The 19,909-nt window shown below is 43.1% G+C and overlaps 1 protein-coding gene across 6 annotated transcripts in view; it reads left to right on the plus strand.

Annotated features, from left to right (window-relative positions):
- atp8a1 (ATPase phospholipid transporting 8A1) overlaps positions 1-19,909 on the plus strand; it is a 509,869-nt gene that overhangs the window by 122,662 nt on the left and 367,298 nt on the right. For all 6 annotated transcript variants that reach the window (XM_070870244.1, XM_070870234.1, XM_070870228.1 and 3 more), the window contains one exon: positions 11,172-11,217. In XM_070870244.1, the coding sequence (XP_070726345.1) occupies positions 11,172-11,217 (46 nt within the window). The remainder of the gene's footprint in view (positions 1-11,171; positions 11,218-19,909) is intronic.

Below are 19,909 nucleotides of genomic sequence, written 5' to 3' on the forward strand. Positions count from 1 at the left end.
TGTCACCTTTTTTGAAGATGGTCATGAAGATGGTCAAATCTTGGGAACATTAGTTAGTTAAAAGACAGAATTAGAATAGTTAATGGAGATTTTTCAAACTGGGGAGATGTAAATTATGCCGCCTCTGGATCAGTGTGTGTATCATTTGCTTTCCTGATTGCTACAAGGTACAATATCAACATTTCCAGACACAACATAGGGCAAGTAGTTAACTGTGACGAGGACTGTAAGTGACTTCAGTAATTTGACATGGTATAATTTGGTAAGAAGGATAAAGAAAGAACATAATCACTTCAGTGGTAAAACATTCAAAAAGGTTCAGATGTTCAAGTTCAAAGTGGGATGAAGAATTAGTGAAGCTGCTTTTTGTTGTAAGATCTAAGGTTTAATTATTGGAGGCATACTGTACAAAAATGAGATCTTAATCCTGTGCAAATTATTGGTTAGGCCATAGTTAGAATATTGTGGTGGATTTTCAACTTCTTGCCCAGGTGTAAAACTGTCATTGTGGATCAGTCACCCATTATAGAAATCACCTTATTTTCATTCTCAAAATAAAAATTGTGTGGTTTCTATAATGGACGACCAATCCACAAAACCAGTTTTACGCTTGGACAACAAATTAAAAATCCACCCGAATCTGTTCAATTTTGGGCACTCTACTAAGGGTCGAGGCCATGGAGAGGATACAGCTGAGATTCATCGAGATACTACCAGGATGAGAGTCTGTCATTATGAGGAAAGACTAGAGAAAATGGAGCTCCTATTAGAGTAGAGAGATTGAGATCTGATTGAGGCAGTTGGAGTAATGGGGGATTTTGATAAGTTAAGGGAATAACTATTTACACTGAATGGTAACTATAGCGTAAAAATTTAAGTTAATCACCAAAAGAATGAAATGGGAGGTTAGGAGAAATTTCTTTACACGTTTGTTCGGACATGGAGTGCCCTACCAGAAATAATGGTGGAAGCGGAATCCACAATCTCTTTTTTAAAAGGGAAGTGGATAAATATTTGAAAGAAAAATTATTAACCTATACGGAAAGAAATGGGAGTGAGTGGATAGTCCGTGATTTTTCCATTATATAGTGAATGAGCACAAAATTGCGGCCACTGTAGGCAAAGATAAAAATATCTACAGAATAAGCAAATGTATAACTGCATCAGCAGGTAAACCTGTTCTACACCCTGCTCCTGTCTGATGCACTGATTTTATCTGAAACTGCCCTTTATATGTAAAGTGTAATAAATCCACATTTGCTGAATCAAGATGCATTACTCTCGAGCAAATAAGTGACTTGTCTTTCAGTATGCCGGTACAATTTCTCAGTTATTTCTGGTAGGGTGAAATTTGTGAGACATTTATCCTGTTTCAGGCATTAATAGCTGTGCTCACTTATTCAGTTGTTGTACTCCAAAAACACTTGGTTATCTCTACAGTGCCCCAACAATATGCCTTATCCCTCGCTTCAGAAGTACACCCGTCAAAAGCATTACTCTTTTATTATCCCCTCCATTAGATGCCAGAATGAGTGCTGATTTAGTCCACATTTTGTCCCATTTTATGCTGTTGGTAACTCAGATGAGACTACCAGTTCAGTTTCTCAGACTGAACTGGATTTGAAACCAGGTATAAGAGGTGATAGGGCAATGTTCTAATTAAGTGCAGTGCTGTCTTCATTGATTGTGGGTTCTTTGTTGATAGCTTTTTAGAAATGTTCAGAATCCTAATGAATGACGGCATATAGATTGTCCACACGTCTTTGCCAGCTTTTCGTTGCTGGACTGGCTTCCTTGGTGTTGGTGGTTCACTATACTACAAAAATAAGAACTGTTCCTGGTTGAATAGTTTTGTTTAGAAGTTGGGAAATGCCTAGAAAAGAGGCCTTGTGTAACAATGGGTTTGTATCTAAAGTGGCTGACTTCTATTTTCACCTTCGACTACTGATTCTACCATTTGGAATTTCCTTCACTGATATATTATATATGTGATTTAATATTAAATAATCATGGTTTCAGATGCAGCACTTCAGTTCGTGACATACTTTAAGAAAGCAGGTGAAAAAGTTAAACATGCTTTCAAAATGTTTCCGTACCATCCAGTTCCACTGTCAACATCCATCTGTGTTGTCCTGTAGCCCCAGAGCCTTTTTGTTTATATTTCTTTACCTTCCATAGTCACCCAGGTGAAGTACCTTTCGGGTCAAGAGAACTCTAGCATTTTGGGTCTTTCACTTGTATGGCCTCTAAGGAATTAAAAAAAAAGTTATGTTGCTATAGTGTCTCGTGTGCGTTGGAGACAAACCCCGATTTTAGGAAATAAAAATATGTATAACCTGTATCAGAGAATGCACAGCCAGTTAGCTTGAAAGTGAGATTTCGCCCAGAACAGCAGCAAGGTTGGACTTTATAATAAAAAAAAAAATTTTTTTAATTATGGAATGAGTAGTCGAATAAATCTGAAAACTTGAGGAAAATTGTATGGCATTCATGTATTATGAAAATAAATCTGTTGGTTTAGTCATGTCTCATCTTGCTAGATAGAGGGGCCGAAGCTCAGTACAGCCAGAAAGCTGGTGGTGTTAAGTCCTTTTTTCCCCGATTAGTGTCGCAAAGTTTGCGGCGGCCATTGGATCCAAAATCAGCTTTTTGACCACAAAAGTGTTTCAGTCTTATTAGCCCATCAAACCTGAAAGTTTTCAGTCTTTCTTGGTTTGTTATTCCCACGGGAAATTCATCCTTGGGGTGATGTGACAGCTGCCATTGCAGTACAGGCGTGAGGGAACGAGCGTATCAGTGCTGCTTTGGAGAGGATGGCCGCGGCTCAGCCAAGAGTCGACGGAGTGTCTAAGTGCTGTCATATCTGGTGGCTTTCAGACTGTGGCTGCTCACATGCAGTCTCAGCTGGATGCCCACCGAGCCCTCAGTTTTGCTTTCGCGGCTGGGTCCACCATGGGGGGGACCTTCTGGTGTGGTGCCACAGCAGTGACCTGGGCTCCCTCAGATTGGTGGTGGTGGTATCGTGCCACCCCTAGTGAGTTATTCAGGCTCCTCAGGCCATGATACGGATGATGCGTTCCCTCCGGCTTGCAGCATTCGTGGCCCCAGACCGGTCACTCCGCCAGTGTCTCCACGCATGGCCTCGCCTGAGCCAAATCAGACTGAACCCTCCCAGCAGGGTGTTCACCAGTCCCCAACTGGCGCTTCCAGGATCAAAGCTGCTCAAGGGCACCCTAGAAGGACAGCACCCTTCCGAGACCCATGAGGCAGCCAGAGGGTAGACACTGAGGCAAAGTCACAGGTTAGGCACTCATAAGATCATAGGCAGTTCCTCGAAATGAGTTATCAGGTGGCTGAACCATCCAATGCAGGACCTACAGTCTCTCAAGAGGGGCAGACAGTGGTTGAAGGAAAGAGTGGGTAGGGGGCCTGGGTTGCTGTACGCTCCTTCCTCTGCTTGGTTTCTGTATGCTCGTGGCAAAATTTGATTGGGAGAGAGAGAAATAGGAATAGAGAAAAAGAAAAGGGGAAAAAAATGAGAAATAGAAATCCTGAGATTCAGAGAAAACTGAAATCTCAATCCAGGGGCTCAGACTGGAAACGTCGCTCCAGCTCAGCATTCCGAGCGGTAACAAATGGGAATCTGTTCCACCTCCGCCACCTCCAGGCTGGATCCAAGGTTGTCCCATCCTCTCATCGAACTACAGTACGCAGACGACACTTGCGTCTGCGCACACTTAGAGGCCAAACTCAAGCCATCGTCAACACCTTCACCGAGGGTACAAAAGCATGGGCCTGGCACTAAACATCCATAAGAAAAAGGGCCTCCACAAACCTGCCCCTGTCACACAGCGCTGCCCCCTGGTTATCAAAATCCATGGTGAGGCCTTGGACAACGTGGATAATTTTCTATACCTCGGGTGCCTACTGTCAAGGGCAGACATCGATGATGCCGTCCAGCACCGCCTTCAATGTGCCAGCACAGCCTTCGGTCGCCTGAGGAGTTTTTTTTGAAGACCAGGGACTGGATTTTCTTTTTAGCCCTCCCACTGGATTTCTGGTGATATTTAAAAATCGGATTTGTTTTTTTTAACCACCGAAATACCACTTTCACCACCGAAATACCACTTTCACTCAAGGCTGCTATTATCAAATATGACGGGTGGTAGGGCTAACTGTATTGCGTTCTTTTTGATTGTGCAACACAAAGTAAAATGGGTGGTGTTTTTGCAGGTGGTAAAAATGGTGGTATTGATAAATTTACCTCTGGTAATTTCTGGTGGTATTTTGGTGTTGGAGTCTTGGTAGCAGGTTAAAGATGTGCAGGGTGGGGGCTGATGTTTTATTGCTATTATTCTTGGGAAAGATGAACATTTTCACGAAATTAATCCCACAGTATTTTCTGGCTGCAGTGATTTGAACAAGCCGAGATTAATTCTCTTAACGTGGAGTAAACTAAAGGAAAGTCAGGCAGGAAGGCCGAATGCCACATTGTCTTGACGACCAATAGTGCTTAGTTAAAATTGAATAAAAATAAGAATGTGTCATGAATTTGGTTGAGAGAGAGAATTTGCATTTATATTTGCTTTCATGTCCTCCGGGTGTTACAAAATGCTTCACAGCCATTGTGTCTCGCCCCCTCCGATTTCTTTCTCCCGGAAGGTTGCAAATATCGTGCTTGTAGACAATCACAGTGATATTTTAGGCAAAGTCCTGGCGATAATCCAAAAGCCCAAGATGCATCTCCAATGGCAATGAGCTGTTCATGGTTCGGCACCACTTTTGGCTTCCTTGTATGCCGCCATGCGCGACCGGTAAAGTGCAAAAAGGGGGTGGAGTCCAGGGCGTTCATGCGCAGATAGAAACATGCAAAAACTGTTGTAAATAATCACTTGCGATGGCAACCAGCCTGATTTTTTTTCAACTGTTGCTATCCCCGGACTGCCATAAGAGGGGTTAGGCCTGATGACACCCCTTTTAGTGGGAGGCACCCCAGTATTGGGCATCTATCCCTCTCTCTTTTTGGGCCCTTTAACTGCTGGTAGAGGCAGTGTGGCTCAGTCAAAGTTGCTTTTCCAGGCTTCCGAATGCTTCTACACCGTTGATCCTCCTCGAGTGTCATGGAATTCTGTTGATCAGCAAGTTCCCTCTGATGGGATCCTGCCGAGAGCCTGCCATGGGTAGTAAATGAGCCGCACCTCAGGAAACTGGGTCAGGATGAGCCCAGCAAACATAAGTCATGTCCTGACTGAGGAGAGAAATCCAGCTTACATTATCTAAGTGCTTGAATTGCCACAGATATATTTGTACCACACCTTGGGACAAGCATCCCTCCTAAATTTAAGCAAATTTCTTTGATAAAAGTCTCCAATCCCCTCAATAAGCAGATGAGCAAGTTGTTAGTCGATCACACCTTCCCTGTAGTGATACAGCATTTACAGTAGCTAATGAGCATATATGTTTGAAGAAACCATCAAATAATTTGTCGCGACAAGCGACTGTCCTGGCAGCAATCAATATAAATAGAGATGAGACATCACCCTTTGAATCATATATTGGCAAAATAGGCAGGGATGCAGATTCTCCACTTCTGCAACACCGAGAAACAAAGACAACAGAACTTTTTCTGCAGAGGGTATTTTAAAGTTGTTGGAATATTGATGTTGATACAAATTGCTCAAACTATTTTATATATATTTTATAATCTGGAACCAGTCAGATGCTGAGGTCTGCCATGACTTTTGTATTACACTCCATTGCTCTCGCAAACAATGGTAGTTTTTTTAAAAACGTGAAAAAACTTAAAATGATTTATGAATTTGGTTGAAAAGTAGAAAATAATTTCTATCCTTAGGTTGTACCAAAATGCTTCAGAGCCAATTAATGTTGAGCTTTACTCACTGTTGCTTTTATAGGCAAACATGGCAGTTGACATTTGCATAGCAAGGTCCTACATGCAACAATGAGATGAATCACCATTTAAACTGTTTGGGTGCTGTTGGTTGAAGGATGAATATTGAGCACGATATCTGAAGATCTTCCTGATGTTCAAAAAAACAAGTCTGTCTGTCCAGGTTGAACTAACAGAAAAGAGAGTCAGGATAAATGGTTCATTCTCTGGTTTTCAACCAGTAACTACTGGGGTGCTGCCGGGATCAGTGCTGGGACCTCAACTATTTACAATCTATAATGATTTGGCTACTGTTACACTCAGTCCCTTCTTCCAAGATTTCTAACCATACAAAGATGGGAGGAAAAGCAATGTGCGAGGAGGACACAAAATCTGCAAAAGGACATAGACAGGCTAAGTGAGTGGGCAAAAAATTGGCAGATGGAGTAAAATGTTGGAAGGTGTGAGGTCATGCACTTTGGAAGAAAAAATCACATCTAATGGAGAAAGATTGCAAAGTGCTGCAGTACAGCGGGACCTGGGGGTACTTGTGCATGAAACAGACACTGATAGTATGCAGGTACAGCAAGTGATCAGGAAGGCCAATGGTATCTTGGCCTTTATTACAAAGGGGATGGAGTATAAAAGCCGGGAAGTCTTTCTACAGCGATAGAGTATTGGTGAGGCCACACTTGTATACTCTGTGCAGTTTTGGTTTGCATATGTACAAAAGGATATACTTGCTTTGGAGGTAGTTCAGAGAAGGTTCACTAGGTTGATTCCGGAGATGAGGGGGCTGACTTATAAGGAAAGGTTGAGTAGGTTGGGCCTCTACTCATTGGAATTCAGAAGAATGAGGTGTGATCTTATCGAAACTTATAAGATTATGAAGGGGCTTGACGAGGTGGATGCAGAGAGGATATTTCCACTGATGGGGGAGACTAGAACTAGAGGGCATGATCTTAGAATAAGGGACTGTCCATTTAAAACAGAGATGAGGAGGAATTTGTTAGGATTGTAAATCTGTGGAATTTGCTGCCTCAGAACTCTAGAAGCTGGGACATTGAATAAATTTAAGTCTATTCCTGTCTTAAATTTATTCAATGTCCCAGCTTCTAGAGTTCTGAGGCAGCAAATTCCACAGATTTACAATCCTAAGAAATTCCTCCTCATCTCTGTTTTAAATGGGCAGTCCCTTATTCTTAAACGATAAGGGGTTATGGGGAGCAGGCAGAGAAGTGGAGCTGAGTCCATGATCAGATCAGCCATGATATTGAATGGCAGGGCAGTATGGCCTATTCCTGTTCCTATTTCTTATGTTTTTATGTTCTTATCTCTTCCAATAGACAGCACCATGACAATGCTGTATGCTCTCAATACCACACTGAAGTGTTGGCTTAGATTAGGTAATCAAGTCCTGCAGTGAGGTTTAATGATACAAAGTTAGGTGGGAAAAGTAAGCTAGAATCTATTAGGGATGTGGTAACAGGGCACTTAGAAAAATCATATGATTAGGCAGAGTCAACATGGTTTTATGAAGGGGAAATAGTGTTTGACAGATGTAGCTGGTAGGATTGATGAGAGGGAACCAGTGGATGTCGTCTTTGGATTTTTAAAAAGCATTCGATAAGGTGCCATGCAAGAGGTTATTACACAAAATTAGGACTCATGAGATTAGGGTAATATATTAGCATGGATTGAGGATTGGCTAATGGACAGAAAACTGTAGCATTAAAAGGGGACTTTTTCAGGTTGGCAGGCTGTAACTAGTGGGGTACCGCAGGGATCAGTGCTTGGGCCTCAGCTATTTACAATCTACATTAATGACTGATGAAGGGACTGAGCGTAATGTATCCAAGTCTGCTGATACAAAGTCAACTGGGAAAGTAAGCTGTTAGTCGGATGCAAAGAGGCTGCAGAGAGATATAGACAGGTTCACTGGGCAAGAACATGGCAAATGGAATACAATGTGGGAAGTTATCCCACTTTGGTAGGAAAACCAAAAAACAGAATATTTTTTAAATGGTGAGACTGGGAAATGTTTGCATTTAGAGGGACCTGAGTGTCCTTGTATATGAATCACAAAGTCAACATGCAGGTACAGCAAGCAATTAGGAAAGCAAATAGTATGTTTGCTTTTATTACAAAGGGATTAGAGTACAAGAGTAAGGAAGTCTTACTACAATTATACAGGTCATTGGTGAGGCCACACCTGGAGTACTGTGTACAGCTCTGGTCTCCTTACCCAAGGATAGACATACTTGCCTTGGAGGGAGTGCAACAAAAGTTCATGAGACTGGTTCCTGGGATGAGGGGATTGCCTGTTGAAAGATTGAGTAGACTTGACTGATATTGCCATGAGTTTAGAAGCATGAGAGGTGATCTAATTGAAACATCAAAAATTCTTGAGGCTTGACAGGGTTAATGCTGGGAAAATCTTTCCCCTGGCTCGGAAATATAGAACGTGGGGTCACAGTCAGAATAAGGGATCGGCCATTTGGGACTGATGAGGAGAAATGTCTTCATTCAAAGGGTTGTAAATCTTTGGAACTACCCCAATGATGGATGCTCCGTCATTGCGTATATTCAAGACGGAGGTTGATATATTTTAGGGAATTAAGGGATATGGGGATAGTGCAGGAAGGACGAGTTGAGGTAGAAGATTAGCCATGATCTTGTTGAATGGCGGCGCAGGCACGAAGGGCCAAATGGCCTATTTCAGCTCCTATTTCTTATAAAATGCACAATGCTCAGGCGAGAGTAATACCACTTGGTTACTTTTCTTTGAAACACCAAATAAATTTCAAAAGGGAAAGTCTTGCTTGATCAACCTCATTGAATTTTTTGAAGAGGTAACTGAGTGTAGACAAGGGTAACACATGTAATTTATCTAGATTTTCAGAGGGCCTTCGATAAGGTACTGCATAATAGAGGTCAGAGAATGCAATCAGGATAAGTAGCAGAACGGATAGCTCGCTGGTTTCAAAACTTTACGCAGAGAGTAGGAGTAAAGGGTGGTCACGTATTAAATGGAGGGTGCGGGTCTGGGTTAGGGTAGAGGAGCAAAAGGATCTCTGAATACAAATACACAAATCACTAAAAGTTGTGACGCAGGTTAACCAGGCTATAAAAAAGCAAACCAAGCACTAGAGTTTATTAGGGATAGAATTGAAAAGTGGTGAAGTTATGTTAAACTTGTATCAACCCTTGGCTAGATCATATTTGGAGTACTGCGTACAATTCTGGTCGTCATATTATAAAATGGATATCGAGGTGAGTACCTCGAGGGTGTAGAGATGATTTACAAGGATGATGCCAGAAATGCAAGGGTATATCTATCTGGAAAGGATGAACAGGCGGGATCTCTTTTTTTTTTGAAAAAAGACTGAGGTGACCGAATAGAGGTATTCAAAATTATGTGGATACAGAGAGTGTTGCCATTTGTGGGGAAGAGCAAAACTAGAGGCCACCAATATAAGATAGTCACCAAGAAATCCGATAGGGAATTCAGAAGAAACATCTTTACCCAAAGAGTGGTGAAAATGTGAAACTCGCTACCACAGGGAGTGGTTGAAATGAATAGTATAGATGCATTTAAGCGGGAGTTAGACTAGCCTATGAGGGAGAAGGAGAATAGAGGGTTATGCTAATAGATGAGGAAAGACTGGGAAAGGCTTGAGTGCAGTATAAAACACTGGCATGGACTGGTTGGGCCGGATGGCCTGTTTCTGTGCCATATATCCTCTAATCCTATGTAAATTGTTTCTTTTTCGGTAGATGGGAGGGGGGGGCGGCGGGTTGAAAAGAGTGTTGCTAACAAAAATAAATCTTCTTTAGTTTCTCTGCTTCCTTCAATGGAAGCGTTTAAAATTATTGAAGGACGGGACAGTAAAGACGAACAGTTTCTAGTTGAGGGATCTAGAACATGGGGCCGTAGATATAGAATTAAATTAGATTTAGAACAGGACAGAGAAACATCTTCATACTGACGGTTGTGAGGCTGTGAAATTCAGGGTTAGTGGTTGAGGCAGAAATTATGTCAACATTCAGGATTGGAATGGATAGATGAGTTAAAGAAATGGAGATAAAGGGATACAAAAACAGGGTGAGTAAATATGATTAGAACCATTTGCTCGCATAGAGGGTAAATGCTGACACTGGGCCATGTTGTAACTTCTCTGTTGGCCCCAAGCTTAACACTCAAGTTCTCTTTCATAAATGACAGATGTTAATATTTATAGCGGCTTCTGCTTCTCTTCGGAACCATGCTACTACCATTAAAGTGGTTCAGCACTTGTATGTACACGAGCTTTTAGAATGCATCTCGTATGCACATTACTGGTGGTGCATTCTTGTGCACATGTGAAAAATCAAGTTTCTCATCGTGCAGAGTGACGCATATTATAGATGAAGCCTTTTTGGTGTCGCCCTGCACTCGAGAATGGGGCCCTCCACATATGCAAGATTTAATCCTCAAATAGGAGATCATGATTTTATGCATTTAATACAGGAGAGTTAGCAGGCCCAGGTAGGAACATGAACTAACCTCTTTTAAAATCAATTTTCTAATGCAGCTTGAAAATTGGCAAAGCATTTTTATTACATAAAATAAAATGAGTTCCAAATCTAATGTTTTTTGTCAAATATTATTTCATTTAGTAAGTGTGCTGTTTTGAAAATTTGCAACTTGCCATTTTATCTGACATTCATTTTTTCCTATGGTTTATAATTTTTGCCAGTTCTGAAACTTGCTTTGTCATTTCTAATGGTAAACTTTTTTCATGATTGCTTTATTGCTGTTAAGAATAGTTTGAGATATGAAAGTGAGAGGCGCATGAGATGTTTCTCGCTACCAGAGAACAACATGAAGCTGATTTGATAGCCATTTCTATTGTCAGAAGTGTCTTAGAAAAAGTGCTTATAACACCAGTTTCTCTTCTCTTTTCCCCCCGCCCCCCCCCCCCCCTGCAAACGTTGTAAGATCTGAAATTAATGTCATCCAGAAAACTTGGCAAACTCTGGCAGGATTTAAATTGAGGTCAGTTGCTGTACCTTCCCACAATAGTCTCCTCACTGATTAGGCTTACATCAAGTTCTGGAAGGTGACTGGCAGTCACAGAATTGTAACCCACCAAAGAATCTATTTCAGGAGAAGGGAGGGGGTGGGGGGGGTCAAAATTGGCAGAAAAATTAAGTCTTGCTATTGTCTGAAGGGAATTCATAAAAATGATTCACGCACTTATCTATTGAAAGATCTAACCAACTTATTTATTCTTTGCAGAAAAGACATAACGCTGATAGTGGAGTGAACAAGAAAAAGGCGCAAGGTAGGAGCATGACTAGTGAAACTCTGGTAATTTTCATAAGTTATGTGAAGATAAAATGGGAAAATGTTCAAATGTAGCCACCTTTCAGAATTAAATATTCAATTAATTTTTGGAAGCAAACAGGGATCCATAATAACTATCAATGCTCCTATGGAAATACATCATTGTATTTACTTAAAATGCATGTTGAAGTAGCTGTCAATGGCATGCTGTTTTTCTGAGACTAGGTGCAGAAATACTAGGTTTTTAATCCAACCTTTTACTGCTTCACTGAAACAGTGACCACAGCATGTTGGAAATTAAGGCTAGGTAAAGATGCTTCCTAGCCTTGGGAGCACTATGAAAACAATGGTTCATGAAGTCACACATCTTGAAATGAATTTTGTCTTTGGGATGTATTTTGCACAAGTTCTCTGCCATCTCAGGCTTTTATCTTGCAATATTAGTGTAAAAAGGTTTTGACACCAACAAATGTCATTTTGCAAGTTGTTTATTCAAATGTATACATAATGCAACTTAATTTTTCATAAATTTTAAATTCAAAATACCAAATCCTATTGAAATAGATTTTTTCCATGATTCAGAAATTACTACGCATTTAGAGCAGAGACATGGGACTGAGGTTGCAGTTAGCACTTTCATTCCTTCCTGTTTCTCTCTTCCCAGAAGGCATTGGATCACACTAGGGTATGATTTCAAGACTAATGGGTGCCCTCTGGTTACTAGGTTATTTGACCAATGGTGTGTGGGGGAAGAACTGAGCTGAATGCTGTTCTCACCACATGACCTAATATGGAGGGTCTCAATATTAGGTTCGAGAAGGTTGAGGGGTAATGAGATTGGTGTTTTTAGGATTCTAATTAGACTAGATAATCTAGACCACGACCAACTATTTCACCTTGCCGGAACAGCAACTGGACACAGCCTGTATTTGAAGGGGCAAATTCAACACCAATCTATAGAACCATTATTTCCGGAGCGAGAGGTAAATCTATTAAACTAGTTCCCAAGAGACGGTGGAACTAGTTCGTATTGAGTCATTCAGATGCAAATTGGATAGCATTTTTTCAGAAAATCTTGAGTAATTTGATACATGATGTGGTAAGTATAGCATGTTTGGGAGGCACAGGTGACACAAGAGCAGAAGAAATAGGAGCAGGAGTGGGCCATACGGCCCCTTGAGCCTGCTCTGCCATCCAATAAGATCATGGCTGATATTCTAGCTCAACTCCACTTTCCTGCCCTATCCCCTTATCCCTTGATTCCCTTATTGTCCAAAAATCTAGCGATTTCACTCTTGAATATACTCATCATCTGAGCATCCACAGCTCTCTGAGGTAGCAAATTCCAAAGAATCTCATTTCTGAAGCAATTTCTTCTCATCTCAGTCCTGAGACAATGCTGCCTAGTTCTAGACACTCTAGCCGGGGAAAATAGCCTCTCGGCATCTACCCTGTCAAGCCGTCCAAGAAATTTATACTTTTCAATGAGACTTTGGACCTATGGTTCCTAAAGTTCTCCACCACTGGGATTTTCCTCATGTCATGCCTGGGCCTGTTGTAGATTGATTGCTAAGATTCAGGTACAGCAAGTGATCAGGAAGGCCAAAGAAATCTTGGCTTTTATTGCAAAGGGGATGGAGTATAAAAGCAGGGAAGTCTTGCTTCAGCTATACACGGTATTGGTGAGGCCACGCCTGGAATACTGTGTGCAGTTTTGGTTTCCATATTTAAGAAAGAATATATTTGCGTTGGAGGCAGTTTAGGTTGATTCTGGGGATGAGGGGGTTGACTTATGAGGAAAGGTTGAGTAGGTTGGACCTCTACTCATTGGAATTCAGAAGAATGAGAGGTGATCTTATCGAAATGTATAAGATTATGAAGGTGCTTGACAAGGTGGATGCAGAGAGGATGTTTCCACTGAGACTAGAACTAGAGGGCATGATCTTAAAATAAGGGGCCACCCATTTAAAACAGAGATGAAGAGAGATTTCTTCTGAGGGTTGTAAATCTGTGAAATTCACTGCCTCAGAGCTGTGGAAGCTGGGACATTGAATAAATTTAAGACAGAAATAGACAGTTTCTTAAACGATAAGGGGAGCATGCAGGGAAATGGAGCAGAGTCCATGATCATATCAGCCATGATATTGAATGGCGGAATAGGCGCTCTGTCGTATGGCCTACCCCTGTTCCTTTTATGTTCTTGTGTATTAGTCAACAATTTCATTGTCATTGTATCATACAATTACCAGGGTGGTAGAAAGTGAACTAGATGGACCTTGGTCTGTCTCTTCTTGCAATTCCACATTCCTTTGTGTATTTCCAGCAGTGATCACCAGATAACTATCAATAATGGGAACTTCAGAGATTTTACTTTCTCCTTTCCTAAACCTTAGGTACTGAAACCACTGTTGCCACCTGAGCTGGGATGAGCTGACTCAATGTAGACTGAGTTAATATTTAAAAAAAAAACATAGTTACAAAACTTAACTGAGTTCAATATCCTTTGCTATTTCTGTCGATAATAAGCAAGGGGTGCTGTGAAATTGACTGAGCAGTTTATAAGGTGGGCTGTGTTGGAGAGTTTGAATTAATGTAACTGGAGATAATAGTCATTAATCCAAGAGTACATCAGTTCCCTAAGCAAATGCTTTATGCTGAGCTCCTTCATGGTAAATGAGCCAAAGGTGGGCAGCGGAAATGTTACAAAGACACCCTCAAAGCCTCCCTGGTAAAGTGCGACATCACTGACGCCTGGGAGACCCTGGCTGAACACTGCCCGAGGTGGAGCAAGTGCATCCGGGAGGGTATTGAGCTCTGAGTCTCAACGCAAAGAGCGTGAAGAGATCCAGCGCAGGCAGCGGAAGGAGCATGCGGCAAACCGTTCCCTCGACAAATGTCTGTTCCACCTGTAACAGGGTCTGTGCCTCTTGTATTGGGCTGTTCAGCCATCAAAGAACTCACTTTGGGAGTGGAAGCAAGTCTTCCTCGATTCCGAGGGACTGCCTATGATGATATCAGCTGTGCATGTTCAAGGCCATTGTCTCCCTCTTTGCTGGCAGTAACGGACCTTTGTGACAAGCTTGCAAAATGTTGCGGTCAGTCTTGGCTCATTGGTAGCACGCACCTCTAAGTCAGAAGGTAATGGATTCAAGTCCCATTCCTGAGACTTGAGCATATAATCTAGGCTGACCAGTGAAGTGCTGAGGGAGTGCTGCACTGTCAAAGGTGCCATCTTTCATATAATCATAATAGGCAATCCCTCGGAGTCGAGGATGACTTGCTTCCACACTAGAAATGAGTTCTCATGACGGAAGAGTCCACTGCAGGGCCGACAGTCTGTCACAGGTGGGAGAAACGGTGGTTGAAGGAACAGGTGTGTGGGGAGTTTGATTTGCCGCACGTTCCACGTTGTCTAAGGCCTCGTGGATTTTGATAACCGGGGGGGGGGGGCCGTGCTGTGTGGCGGGGGCAGGTTGGTAGAGGACCTTGGTCTTACGGAAGTTTAGCGTTCGGCCCATGCTCTCGTACATAGAAACATAGAAAATAGGTGCAGGAGCAGGCCATTCAGCCCTTCTAGCCTGCACCGCCATTCAATGAGTTCATGGCTGAACATGAAACTTCAGTAGCCCCTTCCTGCTTTCTCGCCATAACCCTTGATCCCCCGAGTAGTAAGGACTTCATCTAAATCCCTTTTGAATATATTTAGTGAATTGGCCTCAACTACTTTCTGTGGTAGAGAATTCCACAGGTTCACCACTCTCTGGGTGAAGAAGTTTCTCCTCATCTCGGTCCTAAATGGCTTACCCCTTATCCTCAGACTGTGACCCCTGGTTCTGGACTTCCCCAACATTGGGAACATTCTTCCTGCATCTAACCTGTCTAAACCCGTCAGAATTTTAAACGTTTCTATGAGGTCCCCTCTCATTCTTCTGAACTCCAGTGAATACAAGCCCAGTTGATCCAGTCTTTCTTGATAGGTCAGTCCCGCCATCCCGGGAATCAGTCTGGTGAATCTTCGCTGCACTCCCTCAATAGCAAGAATGTCCTTCCTCAAGTTAGGAGACCAAAACTGTACACAATACTCCAGGTGTGGCCTCACCAAGGCCCTGTACAATTGTAGCAACACCTCCCTGCCCCTGTATTCAAATCCCCTCGCTATGAAGGCCAACATGCCATTTGCTTTCTTAACCGCCTGCTGTACCTGCATGCTAACCTTCAATGACTGATGTACCATGACACCCAGGTCTCGTTGCACCTCCCCTTTTCCTAATCTGTCACCATTCAGATAATAGTCTGTCTCTCTGTTTTTACCACCAAAGTGGATAACCTCACATTTATCCACATTATACTTCATCTGCCATGCATTTGCCCACTCACCTAACCTATCCAAGTCACACTGCAGCCTAATAGCATCCTCCTCGCAGCTCACACTGCCACCCAACTTAGTGTCATCCGCAAATTCGGAGATACTGCATTTAATCCCCTCGTCTAAATCATTAATGTACAATGTAAACAGCTGGGGCCCCAGCACAGAACCTTGCGGCACCCCACTAGTCACTGCCTGCCATTCTGAAAAGTACCCATTTACTCCTACTCTTTGCTTCCTGTCTGACAACCAGTTCTCAATCCACGTCAGCACACTACCCCCAATTCCACGTGCTTTAACTTTGCACATTAATCTCTTGTGTGGGACCTTGTCGAAAGCCTTCTGAAAGTCCAAATATACCACATCAACTGGTTCTCCTTTGTCCACTTTACTGGAAACATCCTCAAAATTCCAGAAGATTTGTCAAGCATGATTTCCCTTTCACAAATCCATGCTGACTTGGACCTATCATGTCACCATTTTCCAGATGCGCTGCTATGACATCCTTAATAATTGATTCCATCATTTTACCCACTATAATTCCCTGTTTTCTCTCCCCTTTTTTTTAAAAAGTGGGGTTACATTGGCTACCCTCCACTCCATAGGAACTGATCCAGAGTCAATGGAATGTTGGAAAATGACTGTCAATGCATCCGCTATTTCCAAGGCCACCTCCTTAAGTACTCTGGGATGCAGTCCATCAGGCCCTGGGGATTTATCGGCCTTCAATCCCATCAATTTCCCCAACACAATTTCCCGGCTAATAAAGATTTCCCTCAGTTCCCCCTCCTTACTAGACCCTCTGACCCCTTTTATATCCGGAAGGTTGTTTGTATCCTCCTTAGTGAATACCGAACCAAAGTACTTGTTCAATTGGTCTGCCATTTCTTTGTTCCCCGTTATGACTTCCCCTGATTCTGACTGCAGGGGACCTACGTTTGTCTTTACTAACCTTTTTCTCTTTACATACCTATAGAAACTTTTGCAATCCGCCTTAATGTTCCCTGCAAGCTTCTTCTCGTACTCCATTTTCCCTGCCCTAATCAAACCCTTTGTCGTCCTCTGCTGAGTTCTAAATTTCTCCCAGTCCCCAGGTTCGCTGCTATTTCTGGCCAATTTGTATGCCACTTCCTTGGCTTTAATACTATCCCTGATTTCCCTAGATAGCCACGGTTGAGCCACCTTCCTTTTTTTTATTTTTACGCCAGACAGGAATGTACAATTGTTGTAATTCATCCATGCGGTCTCTAAATGTCTGCCATTGCCCATCCACAGTCAACCCCCTAAGTATCATTCGGCAATCTATCCTAGCCAATTCACGCCTCATACCTTCAAAGTTACCCTTCTTTAAGTTCTGGACCATGGTCTCTGAATTTACTGTTTCATTCTCCATCCTAATGCAGAATTCCACCATATTATGGTCACTCTTCCCCAAGGGGCCTCGCACAATGAGATTGCTAATTAATCCTCTCTCATTACACAACACCCAGTCTAAGATGGCCTCCCCCCTAGTTGGTTCCTCAACATATTGGTCTAGAAAACCATCCCTTATGCACTCCAGGAAATCCTCCTCCACCGTATTGCTTCCAGTTTGGCTAGCCCAATCTATGTGCATATTAAAGTCACCCATTATCACTGCTACACCTTTATTGCATGCACCCCTAATTTCCTGTTTGATGCCCTCCCCAACATCCCTATTACTGTTTGGAGGTCTGTACACAACTCCTACTAATGTTTTTTGCCCTTTGGTGTTCTGCAGCTCTACCCATATAGATTCCACATCATCCAAGCTAATGTCTTTCCTAACTATTGCATTAATCTCCTCTTTAACCAACAATGCTACCCCACCTCCTTTTCCTTTTATTCTATCCTTCCTGAATGTTGAATACCCCTGGATGTTGAGTTCCCAGCCCTGATCATCCTGGAGCCACGTCTCCGTAACCCCAATCACATCATATTTATTAACATCTATTTGCACAATTAATTCATCCACCTTATTGCGGATACTCCTTGCATTAAGACACAAAGCCTTCAGGCTTGTTTTTTTAACACCCTTTGTCCTTTTAGAATTTTGCTGTACAGTGGCCCTTTTTGTTCTTTGCCTTGGGTTTCTCCGCCCTCCACTTTTCCTCATCTCCTTTCTGTCTTTTGCTTTTGCCTCCTTTTTGTTTCCCTCTGTCTCCCTGCATTGGTTCCCATCCCCCTGCCATATTAGTTTAAATCCTCCCCAACAGCACTAGCAAACACTCCCCCTAGGACATTGGTTCCGCTCCTGCCCAGGTGCAGACCGTCCGGTTTGTACTGGTCCCACCTCCCCCAGAACCGGTCCCAATGCCCCAGGAATTTGAATCCCTCCCTGCTGCACCACTGCTCAAGCCACGTATTCATCTGCGCTATCCTGCGATTCCTACTCTGACTATCACGTGGCACTGGTAGCAATCCCGAGATTACTACTTTTGAGGTCCTACTTTTTAATTTAGCTCCTAGCTCCTTAAATTCGTTTCGTAGGACCTCATCCCTTTTTTTACCTATGTCGTTGGTACCAATGTGCACCACGACAACTGGCTGTTCTCTCTCCCATTTCAGAATGTCCTGCACCCGCTCCGAGACATCCTTGACCCTTGCACCAGGGAGGCAACATACCATCCTGGAGTCTCGGTCGCGGCCGCAGAAACGCCTATCTATTCCTCTCACCATTGAATCCCCTATCACTATTGCTGTCCCACTCTTTTTCTTGCCCTCCTGTGCAGCAGAGCCAGCCACGGTGCCATGAACTTGGCTGCTGCTGCCCTCCCCTGATGAGTCATGCCCCTCAACAGTACTCAAAGCGGTGTATCTGTTTTGCAGGGGGATGACCACAGGGGACCCCTGCACTACCTTCCTTGCACTACTCTTCCTGCTGGTCCTCCATTCCCTAGCTGGCTGTAGACCCTTTCCCTGCGGTAAGACCAACTCACTACACGTGATACTCACGTCATTCTCAGCATCGTGGATGCTCCAGAGTGAATCCACCCTCAGCTCCAACTCCGCAACGCGGACAGTCAGGAGCTTGAGGTGGACACACTTCCCGCACACGTAGTCGTCAGGGACACCGGAAGTGTCCCTGAGTTCCCACATGGTACAGCAGGAGCATAACACCCGACCGAGCTCTCCTGCCATGACTTAACCCTTAGATACACTTAAATTGGCAACAACACTGTTAAAAGTTACTGACTAATATAAGAAGAAAAAAAAAAACTGCTCACCAATCACCAGCCAATGATTTACCCCCTAGGCTGTGACGTCACCTTTGTTTCTTTCTTTGCCTTCTCCCTGTAGCTGCACCAGTACGCCTCTTGCCGACCCTGGACTCGCGCTGCTCCGAGCTCCCGCCTCCTCGACTCCGGTGAAGCTGTTAACGATTGCTTGGAGTTCGGCCTCAGTGTGTGTGCTGATGCAGGCATCGTCTGCGTACTGTAGTTTGATGACTTTCATATGAGATGTTAAACTTAGCAGATGCCTGCTCTTGGGCGCACGTAAAAAATCCCATGGCACTGTTTTAAGAGCAGGGGAATTGTTCCCGGTATCTTGGTCAAAATTTATCCCTCAATCAATATCACTTTTTATATAAAATTTAAAAAAAAACATTAGGTCATTTATCTCATTTGCTGTGTGGGACCTTGCTGTCGTCATCATCATAGGCAGTCCCTTGAAATCGAGGAAGACTTGTTTCCATTCTCGAGTTCTCAGGTGACTCTACAGTCCAATGCGGGGATTACAGTCTCTGTCACAGGTAGGACAGGCAGTCGTTGAAGAAAAGGGTGGGTGGGGAGTCTGGTTTGCCACACGCTCCTTCCGCTGCCTGCGCTTGTTTTCTGCATGCTCTTGGTGAGGAGACTCGAGGTGCTCAGCGCCCTCCCGGATGCACTTCCTCCACTTTGGGACCTTGCTGTGCATAATTGCTTGCTGCATTTTCCATGTTACAACAGTGACTACATTTCAAAAATCCTTCAATAGCAGTGAAAGACTTTGGGATGTCCTGGGTTATGAAAGACACTACATAAATGCAGTTTTGTTTTTCTTTCTCCATCTCTCAATATATCATGTCTGATCCTTCTCTACAATGTAAACGTTTTCAGCTTCAAGAGCCTCCACATAACGCAGATGGCGAATCAATTTAATTGTGTTTTATCACACAAACTCCATTGCTGATGTCTTTCTCATAATATGGTAACCAGAATTGTACACAGTACACCAGACAGGGCAGGACAGCAATCTACAAACTATGCTGTACTCTCCTTACTGTACAGAACAAGATCCTATTTGCTGTCTCTACTGCTGCCAG

This window comes from Pristiophorus japonicus, chromosome 2, assembly GCF_044704955.1.
Source record: "Pristiophorus japonicus isolate sPriJap1 chromosome 2, sPriJap1.hap1, whole genome shotgun sequence".
In the NCBI taxonomy this organism is placed as follows: domain Eukaryota; kingdom Metazoa; phylum Chordata; class Chondrichthyes; family Pristiophoridae; genus Pristiophorus; species Pristiophorus japonicus.